This window comes from Salvelinus alpinus, chromosome 18, assembly GCF_045679555.1.
Source record: "Salvelinus alpinus chromosome 18, SLU_Salpinus.1, whole genome shotgun sequence".
Taxonomy (NCBI): domain Eukaryota; kingdom Metazoa; phylum Chordata; class Actinopteri; order Salmoniformes; family Salmonidae; genus Salvelinus; species Salvelinus alpinus.
The window spans coordinates 12,522,724-12,541,566 of NC_092103.1; the positions used below are offsets into that span (position 1 = coordinate 12,522,724).

Sequence of the window (18,843 nt, forward strand, 5' to 3'; positions counted from 1 at the left end):
GTGTGCCGAGCCTTTCACCAAATGCAGTTCTTGAGGTGGAGTAACGCTGCAAGATCATGATCGAACCAGGGGCTGAACCGGTTTTTAATTCTCATTTTCTTTATGGGGGTGTGTTTGTTAACAACACCACTGAAAATATCAATGAAGAAGGTCCAAACGTCTTCGACAGAGGGGATCAAGCTGATTCTATACCCTTTTACAGAGGCCAGTTCATGAAGGAAGGCTTGCTCATTAAAGTCTATGACAAATCAGGACAGGTTGTTTCACTGAGATTTTCTGGGTGTTTGGAGTCATACCTTGTGGGATTGGTGATAATCTGAGAAAGATTTAGGGAGTCCCATTGCTTTAGGACTTGGTCAGGTGGTTTAAGCATGTCCCAGTTTAGGTCACCTAGCAGGACAAATTCAGACTTAATGTAAGGGGCCAGGAGAGAGCTTAGGGCAGGTAGGGTACAGTCCGGTGCTGATGGAGGACAATAGCACCCAGCAACAGTCAACAAAGAGCTATTTGAAAGTTTAATGCTTAAAACCAGCAAATCAAATCGTTTGGGGACAGACTGGTGGAGACAACCGAGCACTGAAGGGGATCCTTGGTACAGATTGCCACTCCCCCACCTTTGGAAGATCTGTCTTGCCGAAAAAGGTTATAACCAGAAAGGTTAACATCAGTATTCAAAACACTCTTCCTTAACCACATCTCAGTAATGACCAACACATCTGGATTGGAGCTGTGAACCCACACTTTCAATTGATACATTCTAATGTTATTAACATGCAGAAAACCCAGGCTATTACGAGAACAGAAAACAGTGAAGCAGATATCAGAGCACAAGTCAGAATTGACGCTAGCAACAGTAGGTGGGCCAGGGTGTACATGCACATTTCCAGATATCATAAACAGTAATACAATCAAGGCACGGCATAGTACAGGGAGAGCTCTGTAGTGCTGATTTAAGACATCTGAATGTGCATGAGATGGCAACAAGATCATATTGTACAGCAATTTCATCAGGTAACATGAATACAAAGCCGGCGAGAGGTGGTTAGAATAGGATGGGAGGCCAAAAGTCTGTGTAACCAATAGAGAGTCAGAGTCCCGAGTGTGGGAACAAACATAGTCTGTCCCACGGTTGGGTAAAGAAAGTTTGTAGCCAACAAAGTATGCAGGAGTCATGAGGAAAATAGCAAAATGCACAAGATTAAAAAAATATACATATAACGACTTTGGGCTAGCCATTGTAAGTTCAGAGTCACTCGCCCCAACAGTGCGTGTGTGCTGGAGGCGAGCGAATGCTCGGGAGAGAGGGGTGAGTGGGATGGGGGTACCAGACAAGGGGAGACAGGCCAGGGCAGACGGTGAACAGATCGCCAGGTGGAATCCAAGCAGGAGTGCAGCAGGCAATGAGAGTAGGTGTGTGCCATGTGCATCCACTTATATCAGTGCACAGAACTAGGAATTTGAATATTTGAATATTCTATTTGATCAAATAAGCCTCACGTAGCAAATTAACAATAACAATTTTCGTTGACCAAACACTCATAAGATGTTTCTTATTAACTTGTTCAGTGATTTTTGATAGCAGATCAAATCGAATGCACATACATCTTTTTTTAATACCACATAGAGCTCAGTGGGTTCCCACAAGGGGTTAATTTAATCACCATTCCTTTTTATCTAAAGAAAACATTAGATAGACTATGTAGCCTGTGTGTGTTGTAGGCAAATAGAGTCCCAGTGAAATACTGCCATTCTAGCAAATATCATTATTCAGAGAAAGCAGTCATGAATTTCATGCAGAAAAATGCAACAATGAAGGGCAAATCATTTATTTTATTGTATTTGTTATTATGTGAATCAGATGCATTTCTATGACATGGGCTTTTTAAGAAACCAAGGCATTTGTTCCCTCACACTCTCAGTCAGAAAGGTCAGACCTATCGCATAAACTCTAAGGTTGTCATGGCCTCTGACTTTCAGTACAATATGACATAGGTAACACACCTGTCAGGTGATAACCAGCCAACTATGACAACTGATCTGAAATGCTTTATTTGGCATCACATAGTAAATTAATTTATGATGACTATTTAAGTTTATCATCCTCATCATCATCACACCTTTGTTGTCAATCAGTGTGTAATGTGTCTTGTTAAATATAGAATATAAGTATTCAATGTGATAAAGCCATGTAATGTAACCTACATTTCAATATACAAATGCAACATTGTATGTAATTTAGGCCTATACATTGTAGTCACAGTTATTCATAAAGGGAAAACATAGAGAAAGTACTGAATTTGTGGACTGTATTGTTCTTGAATGAAAATGTCATATCACCCCAAAAATAACCACAATAAATAAGATAAAGATTGATGTAAAACAAGAGACAAACCAAAAAACAAGATATTGGCACACAGTGATCAGTCGTTGTCATAGATGCAATCTGCAAAGAAATGTGAATTATTAGGCTCACTAGAAATGATAGAAATAATAAATAAATAAAAATCCTCTGACATAAAGAACATATCAGCACCATATTGGAAGAATAAATTGATATAGTTGATCACTTGATCTTTGTATAAATGCCATTATTTCATGTCAAAAGTCTGAAACGTACCATCACCAATGTCGTCATAGATATCAGAATCTCTGTAAAAGCAAAACAGATCATTTATATCAAATTTAGGGCATTTCATATCTAAGCATTTTCTCTGCAGTTTAGTGAACTGGTCAATAACATACTTTAGATGTTGTGTATTTCTGGATCTGTTTTTGAATGATCTGTTTTTGTGTGGTACTTACTCTACTACAATATGGCTAGTCAAGACGTAGCCAACTAAAGGAGAGAGAGATGAAGATCATTAAAGTTAGCCCCCTTGCAAAAATGGTTTTATTGCAGAATGCCTATGTGTGGATTCATTGTTACTCACACTTGCCCTCCATGTTCCTGCAGATGAGCTTGTTGTCCACAGGCTCAACGATGACATCCACAGTCTCCCCAGGTCTCAACGGCAGATCTTTACTGCTCCACTTCTTATTGGCCAAGGTGGAAACGATGGTCACCTGATACAATACCTGGATCTCCCGATCATGCTATTGGTGGGAGAGAACAGGATTGAGGGTCAAACAAATACATAAAATGTCAAATCTATGTAAATTGTAATAATATACTACTTACCTTAAACTTCTTTCTGAAATCCTTCTCTTCCTTCTCAAATTTCTTTAGCTTTTTAGGATCTTTGTCCTCAGCCTTATCCTTGGTTTTACTTTGTGGGAGACTGAAAAGAGAAGAAATGTGACATTATCAACATTTTTCCCAGTGGGGGATTAGGACATTCTTATCTCTCTCTCTCTCTCTCTCTCTCTCTCTCTCTCTCTCTCTCTCTCTCTCTCTCTCTCTCTCTCTCTCTCTCTCTCTCTCTCTCTCTCTCTCTCTCTCTCTCTCTCTCTCTCTCTCTCTCTCTCTCTCTCTCTCTCTCTCTCTCTCTCTCTCTCTCTCTCTCTCTCTCTCTCTCTCTCTCTCTCTCTCTCTCTCTCTCTCTCTCTCTCTCTCTCTCTCTCTCTCTCTCTCTCTCTCTCTCTCTCTCTCTCTCTCTCTCTCTCTCTCTCTCTCTCTCTCTCTCTCTCTCATTACCTGCTGACAGGTGGAGTCGGAGGGAAGTTAGTGACATCCACATCATCATAGATTTCCTCATCAATGACCTCAGCCGATTGTTCTATAACAGCAAGAGATACAAAGAAAGAATAGTAAAAACATTGAAAATGTACGTTTTTGTAATCCCACTGACACAGAGCACACAGTCACCCATGATATTAAACATAATACTTTACCAGTATTTCCTTCCTGATCAAACTGGGAAGGTGGAGGTACTCTGAAAATGACAAAAACTTAATTCAAATCTTAGTCCATGTTATGCCTGGTCTCTTGTGTAATTTGATTTGATTGCTTGTGCTGTAGGTCAATTTCGATCAAATGGACATGAATCAACACAGATAATTGAACAACCACACAGAAAGTAGACAAATGCCAACAATTACAATGATTTAATTCACACCGGTACATATATCATTGTGGGTACATATACATTTATAGACAGAATGAAACGGTTGTTAAAGGCCAAGTGCAGTCAAAACTGTGATTACTGTGTTTTATATATATTTCCACACCACGAGGTTGGAATAATACAGCGGAATTGTGAAAATGATGATAATGCCACTTTAGCTGTTTGAAAAGGCTGCCTGAAATTTCAGCCTGTTTTGGTGGGATGGAGTTTGGTCTAGTTAATAGACCAATAAGAAATAGTTCCAAACCTCTCTACCAATAACAGCTAGTTTTCAGTTTCCCCCTCCCTACTCAGACCACTTCCTGACAGTTCTAGCAAAATTCTTGCTTGAGAGATTGCTCTTTTCTAAGAAGCAATGTTTGTTTCTTTTTTTACCATTTTAATTGAAAACAATCACAGTTGTTACCCAGAAATGATATGATATTGAGATCAAAACGGCTGCATTGGACCTTTAATTAATTGAAGGACGTACAAAAACAGTACTTCTATTGATGTTTTACGAATGATTTTAGACTGATTAAATGATTCAGTAATGAGTTAGTGAATCCCTTCTGTCCCTCCTGTTTAGTTCTTTGAGATTTGGGGTTATAGGGTTAGGAGTTAATGACAGTGTATTTTCCTGATCCATCTTACTAATGAGAGAATTACTCAATTTTGCTGCCTGGGCCTTTTCTCCACTCCTCGAAGCCCTTTAACACCCAAGAGAGGCCGCGAGGTTTAGGAGGCAATCTGGTGTCCGAGAGGCTAGGGTTGCACACACACACACACACACACACTTATTTACATACACTCACACAGACACATGCATGGAAAGTATACACTCACACAGACACATGCATGGAAAGTATACCCTCACACAGACACATGCATGGAAAGTATACACTCACACAGACATATGCATGGAAAGTATACACTCACACAGACACATGCATGGAAAGTATACACTCACACAGACACATGCATGGAAAGTATACCCTCACACAGACACATGCATGGAAAGTATACACTCACAGATCAACGCACGCCAATGAATCTACATCATCATAGTGCAGCAGGTCACGATATTCTCACCTGACGTTGAAGCTTGACTCGTCCAGATCATCATATACATCCCCATCCTCCTCAGGTGGTGGAGGAAGAACCACTATGAATGACAACAGGGAGATTGAAGCTACTCTAGATGTAACTAAGGTCATGTGTGACCACATTACCATATTGTGTTATTCACTTTCAATATTAAGTTGTTGTCATTTGAAACTTACTTCCTGGACCCTTGATCCCACTGGAATGAGGAGAACATGATTTCAATGGAGCACATAATCACACAGTCAAAACTAAAGACAGTGAAAGGGATTCATGCAGTGCATTTTTATAATAAGGTATTCATATCTTTCCAATGGTTATCTGTCTCAAAGGTTTTGATAGTGTCAGTGGCCATTTTACCTGCCGAGGTTATTATGAAAGTCCACGTCATCATATACCTCCGGTTCGTGTTCCATCTGACTGGGTATAGACACACCCTGACGCTTCAGAGTGTCAAAGTCAATCGCAACTGACTCAGTCTTCACATAGCCATCTGAAAATATACAAAGCACATATTTAAGTCTCACACATGGGGAACATTTAAATGGATGTGAGGGAGAAAAGTAAGAAAAATACAAAGGAGATGGAGTAGAGGAGGAAGAGCAGACAGGAGGAGGAGGAGGAGACAGCTGTCACTTACAGGAGCCATCCTGTGACCTTCCCAGCCAGCGGCCCTCTGGGTTGTCCAAAACACGCATGATGTCAATAGACTCTCCCTGCTTCAGCCCCAGGTCCGTCTTGCTCCCTTTACTGTCCACTCTGGCCTTGGCCCTGTGGATGACCTCCAGTGGACCAGTCAGCTGCCACATTAAGGATAAATAAAAACATGATAGAGGATGCAACGTAATACACATTAACTTCCCAAATATTCTACAGGATGGACTCCATGATAACTACAATATAGCAAGACTTAGGGGAACCACTGAACAACGGGCTTCTGCAGTGCAAACACTCACTTTGAATTTCTTTCTGGCCTCCTGTTCTTTCCTCTCGCGTTCTTTCTGTTCTTTCTTTTCCACCTCCTGTCGTTTTTTCTCCTCCCTCTCTCGCTTTTTCTCTTGTTCCTTTGACGATTCCCTGATAAAAATAAGTGTCATTGGTGTTAATGCTCACTAGAGGGCAGTGTTCATTTAAAACCTGGTACAATAAAAGTTGAAAAGAAACTGGAGGGAATCCATAGTGATACTGTAGTTAGAGGACTCAACTTGGATATAACCCATTTTATATCCATATAACCCATGGACATTGCCATTGCAGACAATGTATGTACGCCATTGAGGGTAATGTATGCACTCACTACTGTATTATTAGTCGCTTTGGATAAGAGCATCTGAAATTGCTAAAATGTACATTTTAAAATATTAAACTGGGTGGGGATTCCTATGGTTTGGGAGCGATCAGCCAATGATCAGAGCATTGTCTTCTTCAAATTGGGTTTCATGGACTGTAAATGGGTTGAAGTCTTATCACCACCATCTATCTAATGGCCAAAATAAATGAATGACACACAATATTTGGTTTAGGACTCCAGCCCTGCAGGGGGTGGTAAATCACCAATATTAGCTTTACACTATTTTTAAACAAACAAAATAAATATATATACTACTTTTAAATGGAGATAGCCTCAATTGCGCTGTCACAGGTGCCATAATGGCACAGATACAAAGATGAGACCTTTTAACATCTCTATGAGGGAATCTTTCTCACCATCTTTCATCAAGATCTTCATACATTTCATCACTTTCACTGTCCTATTGGAGGAAAAATATTTAGTTTGAATACTGTACGAATACATGGCAATAGTTTGTAAAAAATAAAAAAAAGTCAGAAATGTTGACAAAGTGACAAATATTTAAAGTCACCTCATTCCTTTTACTAGGAGGGTTGTTCATTAACCCCACATCATCATAGTTCTCATCTGGGTCAGGTTGGATTCTGGAGGCAGAGACACAAAGTCAGTCAACTGGCCAAAATGACCCACCACATCACAATGAAAATAAAGTCAGTACACAAGTATTCCATTTTCAAAGTTACTAAAGGAAATAATAAGTACTAGTGCATAAACAAAAAAGGGTGTTAAGAATGGTATTGTATGATGTTTCTATGCTCTGAAGAAAGTGCATTGTGCCTCTACAGGCCGATGTGTATTTTACTTGTGTATGTACCTCAGTGCCAATCACCCTAGTCTAATATTGTTTGGCTTTCACACGACATTCCCCTGATTATCAGAGTCTGATACTCACATGGCTCCTGGTGGTCGCGGTGGCAGGCTAGGGGCCATGGGGTTCGAGGGCAGGGGTGGGGCCACATGGTTACTGGGGTGAGAGGCAGGAGGTGGAGGAACACTTCCCTTTCTAACCCCAGCAGGACCTTCAGGGTAAAATCATAAACCTTTAGATGGTCCTTTCAGATGTAGTGAAGAAAAACTTCACACACACATTCATCCTGCATGTAGACAACAATGCTTACAAAATACACGAATAGTGCCTGTAACATCTCAAAACGACATTGTTACCAGAAGGGGTGTGGAATTCACATTGGATCCCTCTTCTGTCTGCTGACTTACAATAATGCAAACCATGCTGAAGTCTAACTTTAGTCAAAACCATATTCACATGTGGATCCAAAAAAGGAAACCTTTCACTTGAATGTGTCCCTGTTTAAAGAGGAACTCCGCAATTAGGGCGCAAACATCAGCTGTAAAAAGGAGGAAGGTAAAACAGAAACTTGAGCGGGAACTCGAATAGAGGAAGCCAATGTTCGTGTCTTTGGTTTCACATTTCAACGTGTAATTGTACTTCTGTGTGTAACGACTTTTATAAAGCTTTCGTAAGATCAACCCCTCTAATCTGTCTGTCTGTTGTGATGACAACCTGTGGCACAGCTGATGTGTGTTCTACCACCTGTCTCCGATCAGTGGAGCATACAACCACAGAAACCACCAGACTGGGGGAAAGGCTTGTCAATCTGCAGAACTGGAGCATATTTAGAAAACCACACCTTTTGCATCTTAGCAGCTGATAGACTTATCCTGATGTGGCTTATTCGTGGTAAGTGAAAGACAAAACACTTACCATCGGTACTAGCCTCTGTGCCCTTCTTGAACTTTTCCAAGTTGACCCTAGGAGGCCGGTTGGGTTTGGCTGGGGCAGTCCCCAGTGCCAGGATATTAGGCAGTGGGTTCCTTTTGGGGAAAGAAGAGCTACTGGTAAGGGCAGAAGGGTTCAACCCCGCGACTGGAATGGTGTGGCCCAGTGGCTTCTTAGTAAAGCTGGGTTTCTTACTGGCTATAGGTTTGGGGGGACAAGAGTCACTGGAGGTGAGGGGGAGTTTGGTTATTTCTTTCACTCCTTCCTCAGATAGTGTCTCTCCTCGATTGAATGCATTCTGAGCAGTCCTGAAGTTTGTGGGCTTGAGGGTAGTGCTTGGTGTGAACGGTTTGATTGTAGAATCCACAGCGCCAGCCACACTATCCTCTGTCTGAAGCCGCATCTTTGCAATGGAGCTGATGGGTTTTATGGAAGGGGGTAATTTGTTCGGCGTAACCCCGCTGTCGTCAGGTTTGGAGCTTCTGTCTTTGCCCCAGGTGGGTTTGGCCACACACAGGGGTGGTTTGGGGAAGGCAGGCTTGGTGCCAGACAGGGTCGAGCTCAGAGAGGGCTTCTGGAGAGGGGGTTTTGGCAGAGGAATTTTGACCTCAGCGTCATGGGATACTTCTGGGCCAGAAGGTTTGGGTTTAAATGGGTACTGTTTGACAGAGGGTTGGCTGTCCTCTTGGGCACTTTCAAACATACTAGCGATCGCTTTGGTTTTGGGCAACTCCCTAACTTCTGGGGCACTCTTGGTGGAGACAGTGTTCTTCAGGAAGTTGGGTTTGGGCACGGTGGATGCTGCGCTGCCTGATAGGCTGGTCTCCAGGACAGGTTTCTTAGGCTGGAAGGGGGGTCCAGAGGACAGAGTGGGGTGCACTGCAGCTTTGGTACGTCCTGTAGAGATACCCTCTGTGGAGTTTCCCCCCGTGTTGAAGCGAGCCGTGATGGCCTTCACATCAGACTTGTTGTTCTGCTGGCAGCAAACAAACAAAGACTAGTGAGGAGGAAGTGTCCTTTATGGATACACAGTTTCCCCTAATAAATACTAATTTGAGGAAGACAGAAACAAATAATGTAATTTACATCAATAGTCATTCATTAAACACTGTTGGTTATTTCTCTATTATACAAACGCACAGACATATCTAACTGGGGAGCTAGGGAAAGGAGAAAGACAGTGAGAGAGACAGAGAGAAAAGAGGGAGTAAACAGGTTGTAACAGATGCTTTATAACTGACATTGATTAATGACTCCAACCTCCACATGCACAACTTCTCATTCTTATTGGGTTAGGGTCATCTAAGAGAAAAGTCGTTTTACAGCTTAGATTGACATTTCATCAAAGGACGGCCTCTGAAAAGGATGCTTAACCCTGAGTAAACTTTACGATGTTTGCACCATGTTGGTATTAAACCACCTCAATCTCACCAAATCAAGCCAACAACGATTCACCTACCTCTCCGTGTCTTGCTGTGCTGAGAGCACTAAGCTCCTCAGGGTCCTAGTATGTGTAACAGATCACAGAGGAAATGCAACATAGTCATGGCGCTAAACAGGAAGTGGGTACATAGGTGTTCTGTGCTCTCATTATTTGATTAACCTATACTCTGCCGTGTTTTGCATAGACAATATAGTCATTCTAATGATAATGGTTCTGCTACTACTATTTGGGGGAAAAAAGGTATCTTGAATGCCTGGCTGTAAAAAGAGCTGCGTAAATATAATGAAGCAGACCTAATATGACCTAATGAATCAGATTACCCCTCTATGATGAAAGGGTTCTGTATTTTGACGTTCTGTCTTTCCTTAGTCAAGATGCAAATTACCCTCTGGGGCACAAAAAAAGCTGTTTATCTGTGCTCTGTGTGAGCGGGTACCGCAGCTTCTGCTCTCTGGGGAGAGGTTAGAATACTGTATGTATCTGTTATTAGCCACACTGATGATAGTTGCAGTAAAAATCTATGCCTCATCATGTTGTTGATAATAAAGGACATGTGGTGGACGGCTCTCCTCTTGTAGCACCACACCTCACTGTAATGAGGGTTGTTCGAATCGAGACAGAGCAGAGTCCTGTCATGAGGAAGTGCAAAGGACAGGCGTTCCGATTGCACAACGCTGATGACCGCCTGACTGTGGAGAAACAAACTGTGCTGTTGTTGGACTTCAGGGAACAAACAATGGAGACAGCTAGGGGGGGGGCAGAAGTGTCCATTGAAAGTGGCATTAACTCGTCAATTAATTAAACATGTTAATACTTGTTTCACAGTGTATTGGACTTGTCACTCTTTATGAATACACATATAGCCTAATAAATTGTGTCGCGTCACATAAAGAGCAATGTAGGGAGATTATAATAGTTCACACTGGTTCTGCTTTTACGGCAGTCAATGTCACTTATCATTAGTCATTAGTCTCATTGGTGAGCATCCAGATTACTAGGGGGTAAATGTATAGCCTATTCTCATGACTGTTTCTCAACTGTAGTTTCTCCTTAGAAACCACAACTTCAGCTGGAATCCACTAAACTAGTGTATGTCCCTAATAAATGTAGATATTTCTGAGCTAATGATTATAATGCAACAGAGTTATAAAGACACGGTCTCCCTGTCATTTATGTGTTGAAGGCTGTGAGACGTACAGCCCATACTGTCTCTAGTCACTTCACCAGAGATGTGCTGCATGCCTAGCAAGACTAAATTACAGCCAACAACTGAGGGTCTAAAGTAACACGTTGATTTTATTCAATGAGTTTAGTTGGCTGTGTGCTGGAGATTATTTTGGTACGACATGGCCTGGAGCAGTACCATGAAATCCATGGATGAAAAAAAGCAGACAGTAATTACATAGACACAATGAATGACTTTCCAACAAAAGAACAAATCTCCTGACACACTACGGTCAATGTCCTTTAGATGTTAAGCTTGGAGAGAAATGAGAGACATTCTTTTTTTTTAAATGCCTTGAGTAAAAGCAAAGAGGAACCACAGGTTTTTTCAATGTGGTGAAACAAGTTAAAAAGTCTGTATTACACAATCCAGATTGTCACCAACCCATTTAAAAACTGTACTTCTCTAATGCAGAGGCTAAGCGCTACTTTAATAATCCAAATCAAAACTGCATCTACAAATCCTTCTAGAAGAAACCGTATAGGTTTATAGTAATCAATTACAGAATCCCCATCTCATAGCACTTTCATTAAACTTCCCAAGAAAAATTTGCAAAGAAAACAGGGCCCTGTAAAACAAATAAGAAAAGGAATATAGAATCTTGCACATTTAAAAATCGATAAGAAATAAATTCTACAGCGAAACGGGCTAATACCTGCTACTACACTACGGTGTACAACAAGGAATTTAAACAAACACTAACGCTTTCCCAAGTTAACCATACAGCCAATAAAGATACAGCATCATTAACTTCTCAGGGTCACAACTCATGAGGATATGATTGTAAGGCAGGTACTCACCATAGTGGCAACAATCAGCGCCCAGGGAATCTACCCAGTCTGTACGTGGGCTGGTGGCCCTTAGGTAGGAGAGAGTTTCTCTGTGTGTCCTGAATGTTTTTTTGTGAGCGATGGCATGAGAGAGAGAGAGTGAGTGTGTGTGTGTGTGTGTGTGTGTGTGTGTGTGTGTGTGTGTGTGTGTGTGTGTGTGTGTGTGTGTGTGTTTGAGCATTTGTGACCTCAGTGTCTGTGTGCTATTGGCTACTTCCCCTCTCTGCCATGCTGATGACTACACAGGAGTCATTTAGCAGTCTTATCTCTCTCTGTCCATCTGCAGTATTTGCGTATTTCAAGCAGGTACATTGCTCTTTCCATCTCCAATGAACCACCAGCGTCACAATTCCACAGTAGTTCCCCAGAACTGTCGTGAAATACAACCTTTTTCCTCACACGGGATATACGTCGTTAACTAGTATACAAAACCCTGTAATAAAATTTACTGAATTACATAAGGGGGGTCAGAGACACAAAGTCCACTGGCTAATGTAGTCAAACCTGAGGGTTAGCCAATAAGTAAACGAGGGATTGATGTTGTTGTTGTTGATTGTAGAGAGACTGTGGGAATAAAATGAAACGTTTCTGGATGAATGCGGTCTGATATTTTAGATATGAGCTATCCCAGATCTTTTGTGAAAGATATTGACCTGAAATTAACAAAATAGAGTTACATCTTTCTCATCCAAACTAAAATAATGGCAGGAGGGAGGAAGGTCAAACTTCTTTTTTTTTACTATGCGCTGCATGGCATTTTCAAGCACATCACATTTGGTGTGGAATGAAAGCTAAGAGTCTATATTATTGCAAAACGAAGGCATAAAATATTTTTCTACCATTTCCATCGTAAAAATGAGGAATAGGCATAGGCTTTGATTTCTGGTCAAGTAGATGGAAAAGAGGAGAGAGAAAGAGAGAAAAAGTCTTACAAGGCATTAGAAATGCATCACACCACCATAATGTTGAAATTATTTGGCCTTGTCATTCAGTTACCAAAAACCCACACATCTTTAAAATACATTCTCTCCTTCATGAGGAGGGAGGATAATGAACATGTGCAGAAGTAACAAGTAAAGGTAGACCTACCAATTAATTCGTGTTTTTACTGATAACAATTTGGTTTGTGATTTATTAAGTGATTAAAATTCGTAATTCTGTTACCAAATCGGTAACAGAAGGACTGCAACTGAATTGGTTACAATTGGAGTTCATAGAAGTCACAAACCACAGTCGGGTCACCTGCTCTCCTCCCTTCCACTGACATGTTTTCTTTCTGGCACATGGTGGTCAAAGCAAGAGTGTGAAAACAGTTTGTACAACCCCTCCCTCCCTCCCTCCAATTAATGTCCCCTCTCCCGGCTCTCTCTGACACCTACAAATGAGCAATGTTCCCTCTAATTTCTTTTGGCACTGAGCAAATTTCAGGTCTACTGAGTGCAAACTTGAACATTCGGAACATTTTGTGCAACTTCTGGCACACGTTAAATATGGGCACTGAGGCTGTACCCTCTTTAAGTTACAGTTATAACAGCGGCCAAGTAGGCTACTGTGGCTATTTGATCATAATGTAGGCCTACCATCAAAAACAATGGAGAAAATGCATCCCATAACATGTTAACATGGAAATAGCTGTTATATCATTTAGCCTACAGTAGCAGCCAATGTGTGGTGTTCAATGTAGTCCTACATTCCATGAGACTTTTGAAAATACCATGTAGGGATTGACAATAACATGTTTATCCACTTGTCCTTCAGACAAGGAGGTGACTGAAAATGTTGTGTTGTTTGATGGAAGAATCCACTTTACAAAACAAAACGCATCATTATTCCCATATCATTATCACAGAGAATCAAACAAATTAGGCTACCCTGTGCCTATTGGCGACTTAGTTTATTCAAGCATGTCTCAAAATACAACACTTCCCCTTTAAGACTTAAAAAAACTGTCTTTCTTTTCAAAGATGGCTAGAAATACACATGAGGTGCTCTTGTAGGAAGCAACCACTGCCCCATTGCTGACTAGAAATATGCTTTAAACCCTGTGCCTATTGGCGACTTAGTTTATTCAAACATGTCTCAAAATACAACACTTCCCCTTTAAGACTTAAAAAAACTGTCTTTCTTTTCAAAGATGGCTAGAAATACACATGAGGTGCTCTTGTAGGAAGCAACCTCTGCCCCATTGCTGACTAGAAATATGCTATAACTGGGCTAATAACTCACTAACTAGCAAAGAATATGAACAAATGTACACAGCTGGCTACATGCAACTCTCTTTTCTCTCATACACTGAGCAGCGACAGACACCGGAGGTCCATAGACGTTAAAAAGTCATTGAAATTTGGTCAGTCCAATTTGGTCAGTTTCACATGTTTGGACAGCACAGTACAGTCAGCAAAGCAGAGTTAAGTACAGTATGGTATTGCACACTAGAGTAGAGTACAGTATCATTTACTGTACTGTACTGTATTGAACTATACTGTGCCATACTAAACTCTACTGTGCTGTACTATACTGTACTCTACTGTACTGTATTGTGTTGTGATGTCTATGTTTCACAAGTTTGGACGTCTATGATTGGTGCAGATTTAGTCCGGTCTGAATCAATAACATTCCTAATTATGCATTCACAGCATAGTACAGATCAGGGACCCAGTACAGATCAGAGACCCATGATGTCATTCTGTTACCGGGTGTTAATCCACTTCACTTACTGCAGTTCAATAACCAAAATGGATGTTTTTTCTTCAATGTGTCATGTCATTGCTTACACCCCATTCATTCTGCAGACATCTTTTAATTCTCATTTGTAATTATTTAAGAGCTTTTGGAAAACGTGGTCACATAAAAAAAAATGAGGGAGATTCTACTTTCATTCTGTTACCAAACTTTACACCTGCACTGTTCTTCAATTAAATGTGTTTTGTAAAAATCTCTCTGGTAATTGCTAAACGTAGTCCATGTGCATAGAGTTGTATGGTTGTTAAACTTTGCGATCTATGGTTTTTGTTTGGAATACTTTTCAAGTGAAAAGTCAGAGACCCAGCATTATTCTGTTATCGTGGAATTGCCCTGCACCTAGTCATCTGTGTCCAGTTCAAAGCTGCTGAACATATTTTTTCTCCCCACTAATCCCGGCATAGACCCAGCATAGCTCAAAGACAACAGACAAAAATAGAGGTCAAATACAACCACATTCATTAGACCCATCTTATTCCTATTCTATGTTACGTAAACATGAAACACAGATGACTATTAGCCTACAGCTAATCACCTTACATTCTCTTGTCAAACCAATTCCTATCCTACTACCTGGATTTTAACGTTAGTCTACAAGCCTGTAACTGTAAGACTGCAAGTTATTTTTCATAACAATGTAGTCTTGTGTGATTGGTGTAGCCAAATAGCGGAGCTTTCGAAGCACACCTTCAGGCATCGTTTTTTTAATGACTTTCACTTTTTACAGCTGTCCAGGTCTGTAGATTTAAAAGAAACCAGATGTCAACTTCCCAATTATAGAAAATAACTTCATTTCAAGAAACACGTCAACTATTTGTAGATATTGTTTTGGTAATGTTAGCAATTTCAAAGTACAAAATGCTAGTTTGCAAAGACATTTCTAATAAAATTCCTTTAATGGTTATGATTTCATCTGTTATTATGTCAAGTGTTTTACCCACAACCATTAAACATTCATTTGAGCTTGCTGCCATGGTGTTTTTAAGGTCTTTGGGCTGTTTTCTCTCGTTCACTCCTCTGACCTCTGACCTGTGGTAAAAGTAGCGCTCGTCTGCTTCATCATCACGACCTTGGTAAATTCCGCCAGTATCCTCAGGACAGTGAATACCCAAAGTCCTCTGCAGCTTCTCCTCTTGCTGCCGCAGCTCCATGGAGGCCACCAGGTCATAGATGTTGGCCAGAGACCACATGGGGAGGGGAACCAGACATTCATATCCCCGTCCTTCCCCACCACACTGAAGTACTCCCGGTTGAGCTTCAGCTGATCCCGGAGACCGTTGACCACAACCCATGACAAACGCTCCTTCTCAGTTTGGTTCTTCCCTGAGAAGAATAAAGGAAAGGTGTTTGTCATGCCATTTCCCGATTATTTCCATCAACAATTGACTGTTAATAAGTAGGATAGAATCAGTGTGGGAAATGAAAGAAGGAAATAGAAAGATTGTTTTTCTGTAGCATATCTCTTGGGTAAGGTCTGTGTACAGGAATGGTTGGATCATTCAAAGGGATTTGGATTCTATTTCCTGTCCAAAAACACACAATGCATGACATGTTTACATTGTCTGTTGACATGTCAGTACACAGTATCATCTTATAAAAAAACAACATCTCTGGTTGGAGATGTTTAACAGGGAGCCTGACCCATAGGACAGGCCTGTCCTCTCAGCCCCTGGAGCTGCTGTTGGAAGGAGTAGTCATCCTCAGATGAAGTAGAGACGATCAGCAGTCTCCTTTTAGACATGAACCTGGTTGGGGTAAATGGCTCTATTATTATCTGTGCCCTGCTTTGTAACCATTACTAGTCAGACAGTAAGGTACTGTGTTGACTTAATCTCATACCTCAGCAGTGCCCCACCCTGTTGTTGGGATTTGGAGCAGGCGACAGGAGTTTCTCTCCCTCTCCATTTCAGACCGTCACGACGGAAAGGTGTCAACATAATCCATCAACGCAGATGAGGGTGGAGGTACATGAAATACTTTCTAGAACACATAACCCATCAGGACACAAATATCACATAATGAATGTGTCAATTGATCACTACGGAACTACTAAACTTGGTAATCTGTGTAACCAAATGATTAGTGTCACCGCAAAGGGGAGAGAGATGACCTTTACATTGAGCTTTGGGTCGTAGTCAGTCAGAGTCATGGAGAAATCCTTGGAGGACATCCCGTACTCCTTTATCAGTCGAGAGATGAGATCTGGGTCAGTGAACTTCTCTGGTATTGAGGTGAATTGAGGCTCAGGATCTGGAACAAATATAGAAATCCAGAGTTTTACGGTAGGGAAGCTCAAAGAGGAAAACCAGATTAGTTATTATAACGACACTATAATCCTGAAGAGAAATTTATTTAGGATCAATCTGAGAGAGATGTATTCTGTAGACACAGACACACACATAGCAGTGCCAAGTTGGTAGTGGTGCAGGGTGAGGGTGGTATCAGACCCTGAGCTCAGGATGGTTGCCATAGAAACTTTCCTGAGGGCGAGGTCACAGAAATTAAGCCCGTTCTCCTCCCTCTGCTGGACATACTGAGGTGTACTGTCACTGGGCGTGGCTATCACCTGTATCACAAATTAATGAGCACATCTATCACAAACAAACAGATTGATTGATAGGCTTAAAAGTTACTCATAAAAGCATTTACCATAAGTCTTCTGTTCCCCTTCAACTGCTCTACAAAGTCCATCAGTGCTTCCTGGTTGTTCTCTTTCACATCTCTGTGCAATGTATTCCCTTTGCCTTTTCTGTTCTTCTTCTGCTCATCATTCTTCCCTTTGCTTTTTCTTTTGGATTTGTTTTTCCTCAAGGATTCTCCTCCCCCACCAACGTCCTTTGGTTTTGGCCTATTATCACTAAAGTTGGCTACAGTCTTTTTCTCTTGCCTCCACAGTAGAGGGATATGTTTTTCTTTCTGTAGCAACATTTCCATACTTTTTTGGGTTGTCCTCCCCCACAGCTTTGGAGTTTGCCTTCCCTGTGATTATTATTTGTGTTCCTTTTGAATCAAGGGGTGTCTTTCGAATGACGAACCTGGAGCGACCACTATGGATGTCCGGAATTTTGCTCTTCAGTGCAGCCTTCTTTTCCACGGGCTTCCTTACGTTTGCCTGCATATGGGGACTGGATACCTTCTTATCACAGGAGTCTTTTTCTTCACCATCCTCTTCTTGATAATTTTACATTTCAGACGGGAGCTCTTCCTAGTGAGTTTTTCGAGCTTGCGTATGGGGAACTGATCAATAACTTTGAGGACGGCTTCTACATGGACGGGGTAGGCAAACCGCTCACTTACCCTCAGGTTCTTCTTCCTGACTAGCACGGAGAAGCCTTGGTCCCCCAGCTCCAGGTAATGCATTAGCTTTGTGACCATGCCTGGGTCCATGCTCTCCACAGTGGCCTCTCCCTGGAAGGTGGTCTTCTGGATCCTGCCTTCCATCATTGCGTTCTGGATGATGGTGACGATAACGGTGACGATAACTGGATGATGGTGACGATAACAGTTTAGCCTCTCCTGCTCCATGTCATGGATCTGTTTCTCCATCATGTGGAGGTAGTTGTCGCTGTGAGACGGGGCTGTGATCACCCACAAATGCTTCTTACCTGCAAAATCAACCAGAAAATATTTTTCTCGCTCGAGGCTTGCTACAGGACTTTCCGGGTTTCCCTCTCCGCCACCCTCATGATCTTCCTCCGGAGCCAGGACACCAGCAGGTTCTTCATACTGGGGTCTGGTCTGATGTCTGCCCTTCCCTGGCCGTACGGCAGACACCCCTGGGCTGTGACTCCACAGAGAAACCAGGACAAGCAGAGCAGAGAACAGTCTAGACATCCTCAGTGGGGTGGTGGTAAGTGGGGGATAATGTCTCTCACCAGAAGAGTGGGTTGACTGGGGATAAGGAGGACTCCTGGTTCACATTATTCTCTGACCTTGTTACAGGAATCTCCAGGGATCTTTCAGCTTCAAAGCATACACACTCAAGCAGCATGCTTGGTGGCATCTCCACTTCAGACTGAGACTACCTGTGTTAGAGGCCGAGCTATAGAATAACAGAGAGGAGGAGAGAAGAAGAAGAGGATGAGAGAAGAGGTTTGAGAGAGCGGGAGGGGTACTGAAACCTGAGCTGTTACAGATTCTAACATCAAACAGTGCAGGAACAAAACAAACATTGATCTGTATTGTACATCTAAAATAAACACAGGATATATTTCCTGACAATTAGAACGCATGTAAACATCATGCACTGCACAGGAACACACATTTTCCTCAATAGTTGTAAACAAAAAAGGGTTCCAAAAGGGTTCACCAGCTGTCCCCATAGGAGAACCCTTTTTGGTTCCAGGTATAACCCTTTTGGGTTCCA

The 18,843-nt window shown here is 41.7% G+C and overlaps 2 protein-coding genes across 8 annotated transcripts; both read right to left on the bottom strand.

Moving 5' to 3' along the window:
* Positions 1 to 1,810: 1,810 nt before the first annotated feature.
* Positions 1,811 to 11,842, bottom strand: fyb1b (FYN binding protein 1 b). 7 transcript variants are annotated; one of them, XM_071350208.1, is made up of 19 exons: positions 11,706 to 11,723; positions 9,696 to 9,740; positions 8,222 to 9,209; positions 7,391 to 7,517; positions 7,010 to 7,082; positions 6,855 to 6,898; positions 6,104 to 6,224; positions 5,788 to 5,947; positions 5,508 to 5,640; positions 5,327 to 5,346; positions 5,136 to 5,208; positions 4,713 to 4,808; positions 3,832 to 3,872; positions 3,635 to 3,716; positions 3,179 to 3,278; positions 2,931 to 3,093; positions 2,803 to 2,836; positions 2,618 to 2,649; positions 1,811 to 2,443 (listed from the first exon to the last, which is right to left on the bottom strand). In XM_071350208.1, the coding sequence occupies exons 1-19, from the start codon at positions 11,706 to 11,708 to the stop codon at positions 2,421 to 2,423; spliced, it is 2,358 nt and encodes a 785-aa protein (XP_071206309.1). In that variant the 5' UTR covers positions 11,709 to 11,723; the 3' UTR covers positions 1,811 to 2,420. The 7 variants fall into 7 exon arrangements, 6 of the variants coding, with proteins under 6 accessions (XP_071206309.1, XP_071206308.1, XP_071206311.1 ...); XM_071350207.1 differs by having other exon boundaries at positions 8,222 to 9,212; XM_071350210.1 differs by lacking the exon at positions 9,696 to 9,740 and having other exon boundaries at positions 11,706 to 11,842.
* Positions 11,843 to 13,623: 1,781 nt separating this feature from the next.
* On the bottom strand, positions 13,624 to 18,512 carry ccdc80l2 (coiled-coil domain containing 80 like 2). The gene is given in 10 exon segments (XM_071350213.1): positions 13,624 to 15,666; positions 15,669 to 15,863; positions 16,107 to 16,222; positions 16,317 to 16,364; positions 16,366 to 16,457; positions 16,594 to 16,727; positions 16,887 to 17,043; positions 17,127 to 17,349; positions 17,384 to 17,613; positions 17,616 to 18,512. Coding segments are annotated over 10 exon segments (2,274 nt in total). The 5' UTR covers positions 18,312 to 18,512; the 3' UTR covers positions 13,624 to 15,283.
* Between the last annotated feature and the right edge of the window lie 331 nt (positions 18,513 to 18,843).

What these genes read in the sequence shown, in the direction of transcription:
- fyb1b (XM_071350207.1), bottom strand. An exon ending in CCGCGACCACCAGGAGCCAT is followed by an intron (nt 7,083 to 7,390) that starts GTGAGTATCAGA and finishes CTCTGCCTCCAG; the next exon opens with AATCCAACCTGACCCAGATG. An exon ending in ATTTCAGAAAGAAGTTTAAG is followed by an intron (nt 3,094 to 3,178) that starts GTAAGTAGTATA and finishes TCCCACCAATAG; the next exon opens with CATGATCGGGAGATCCAGGT.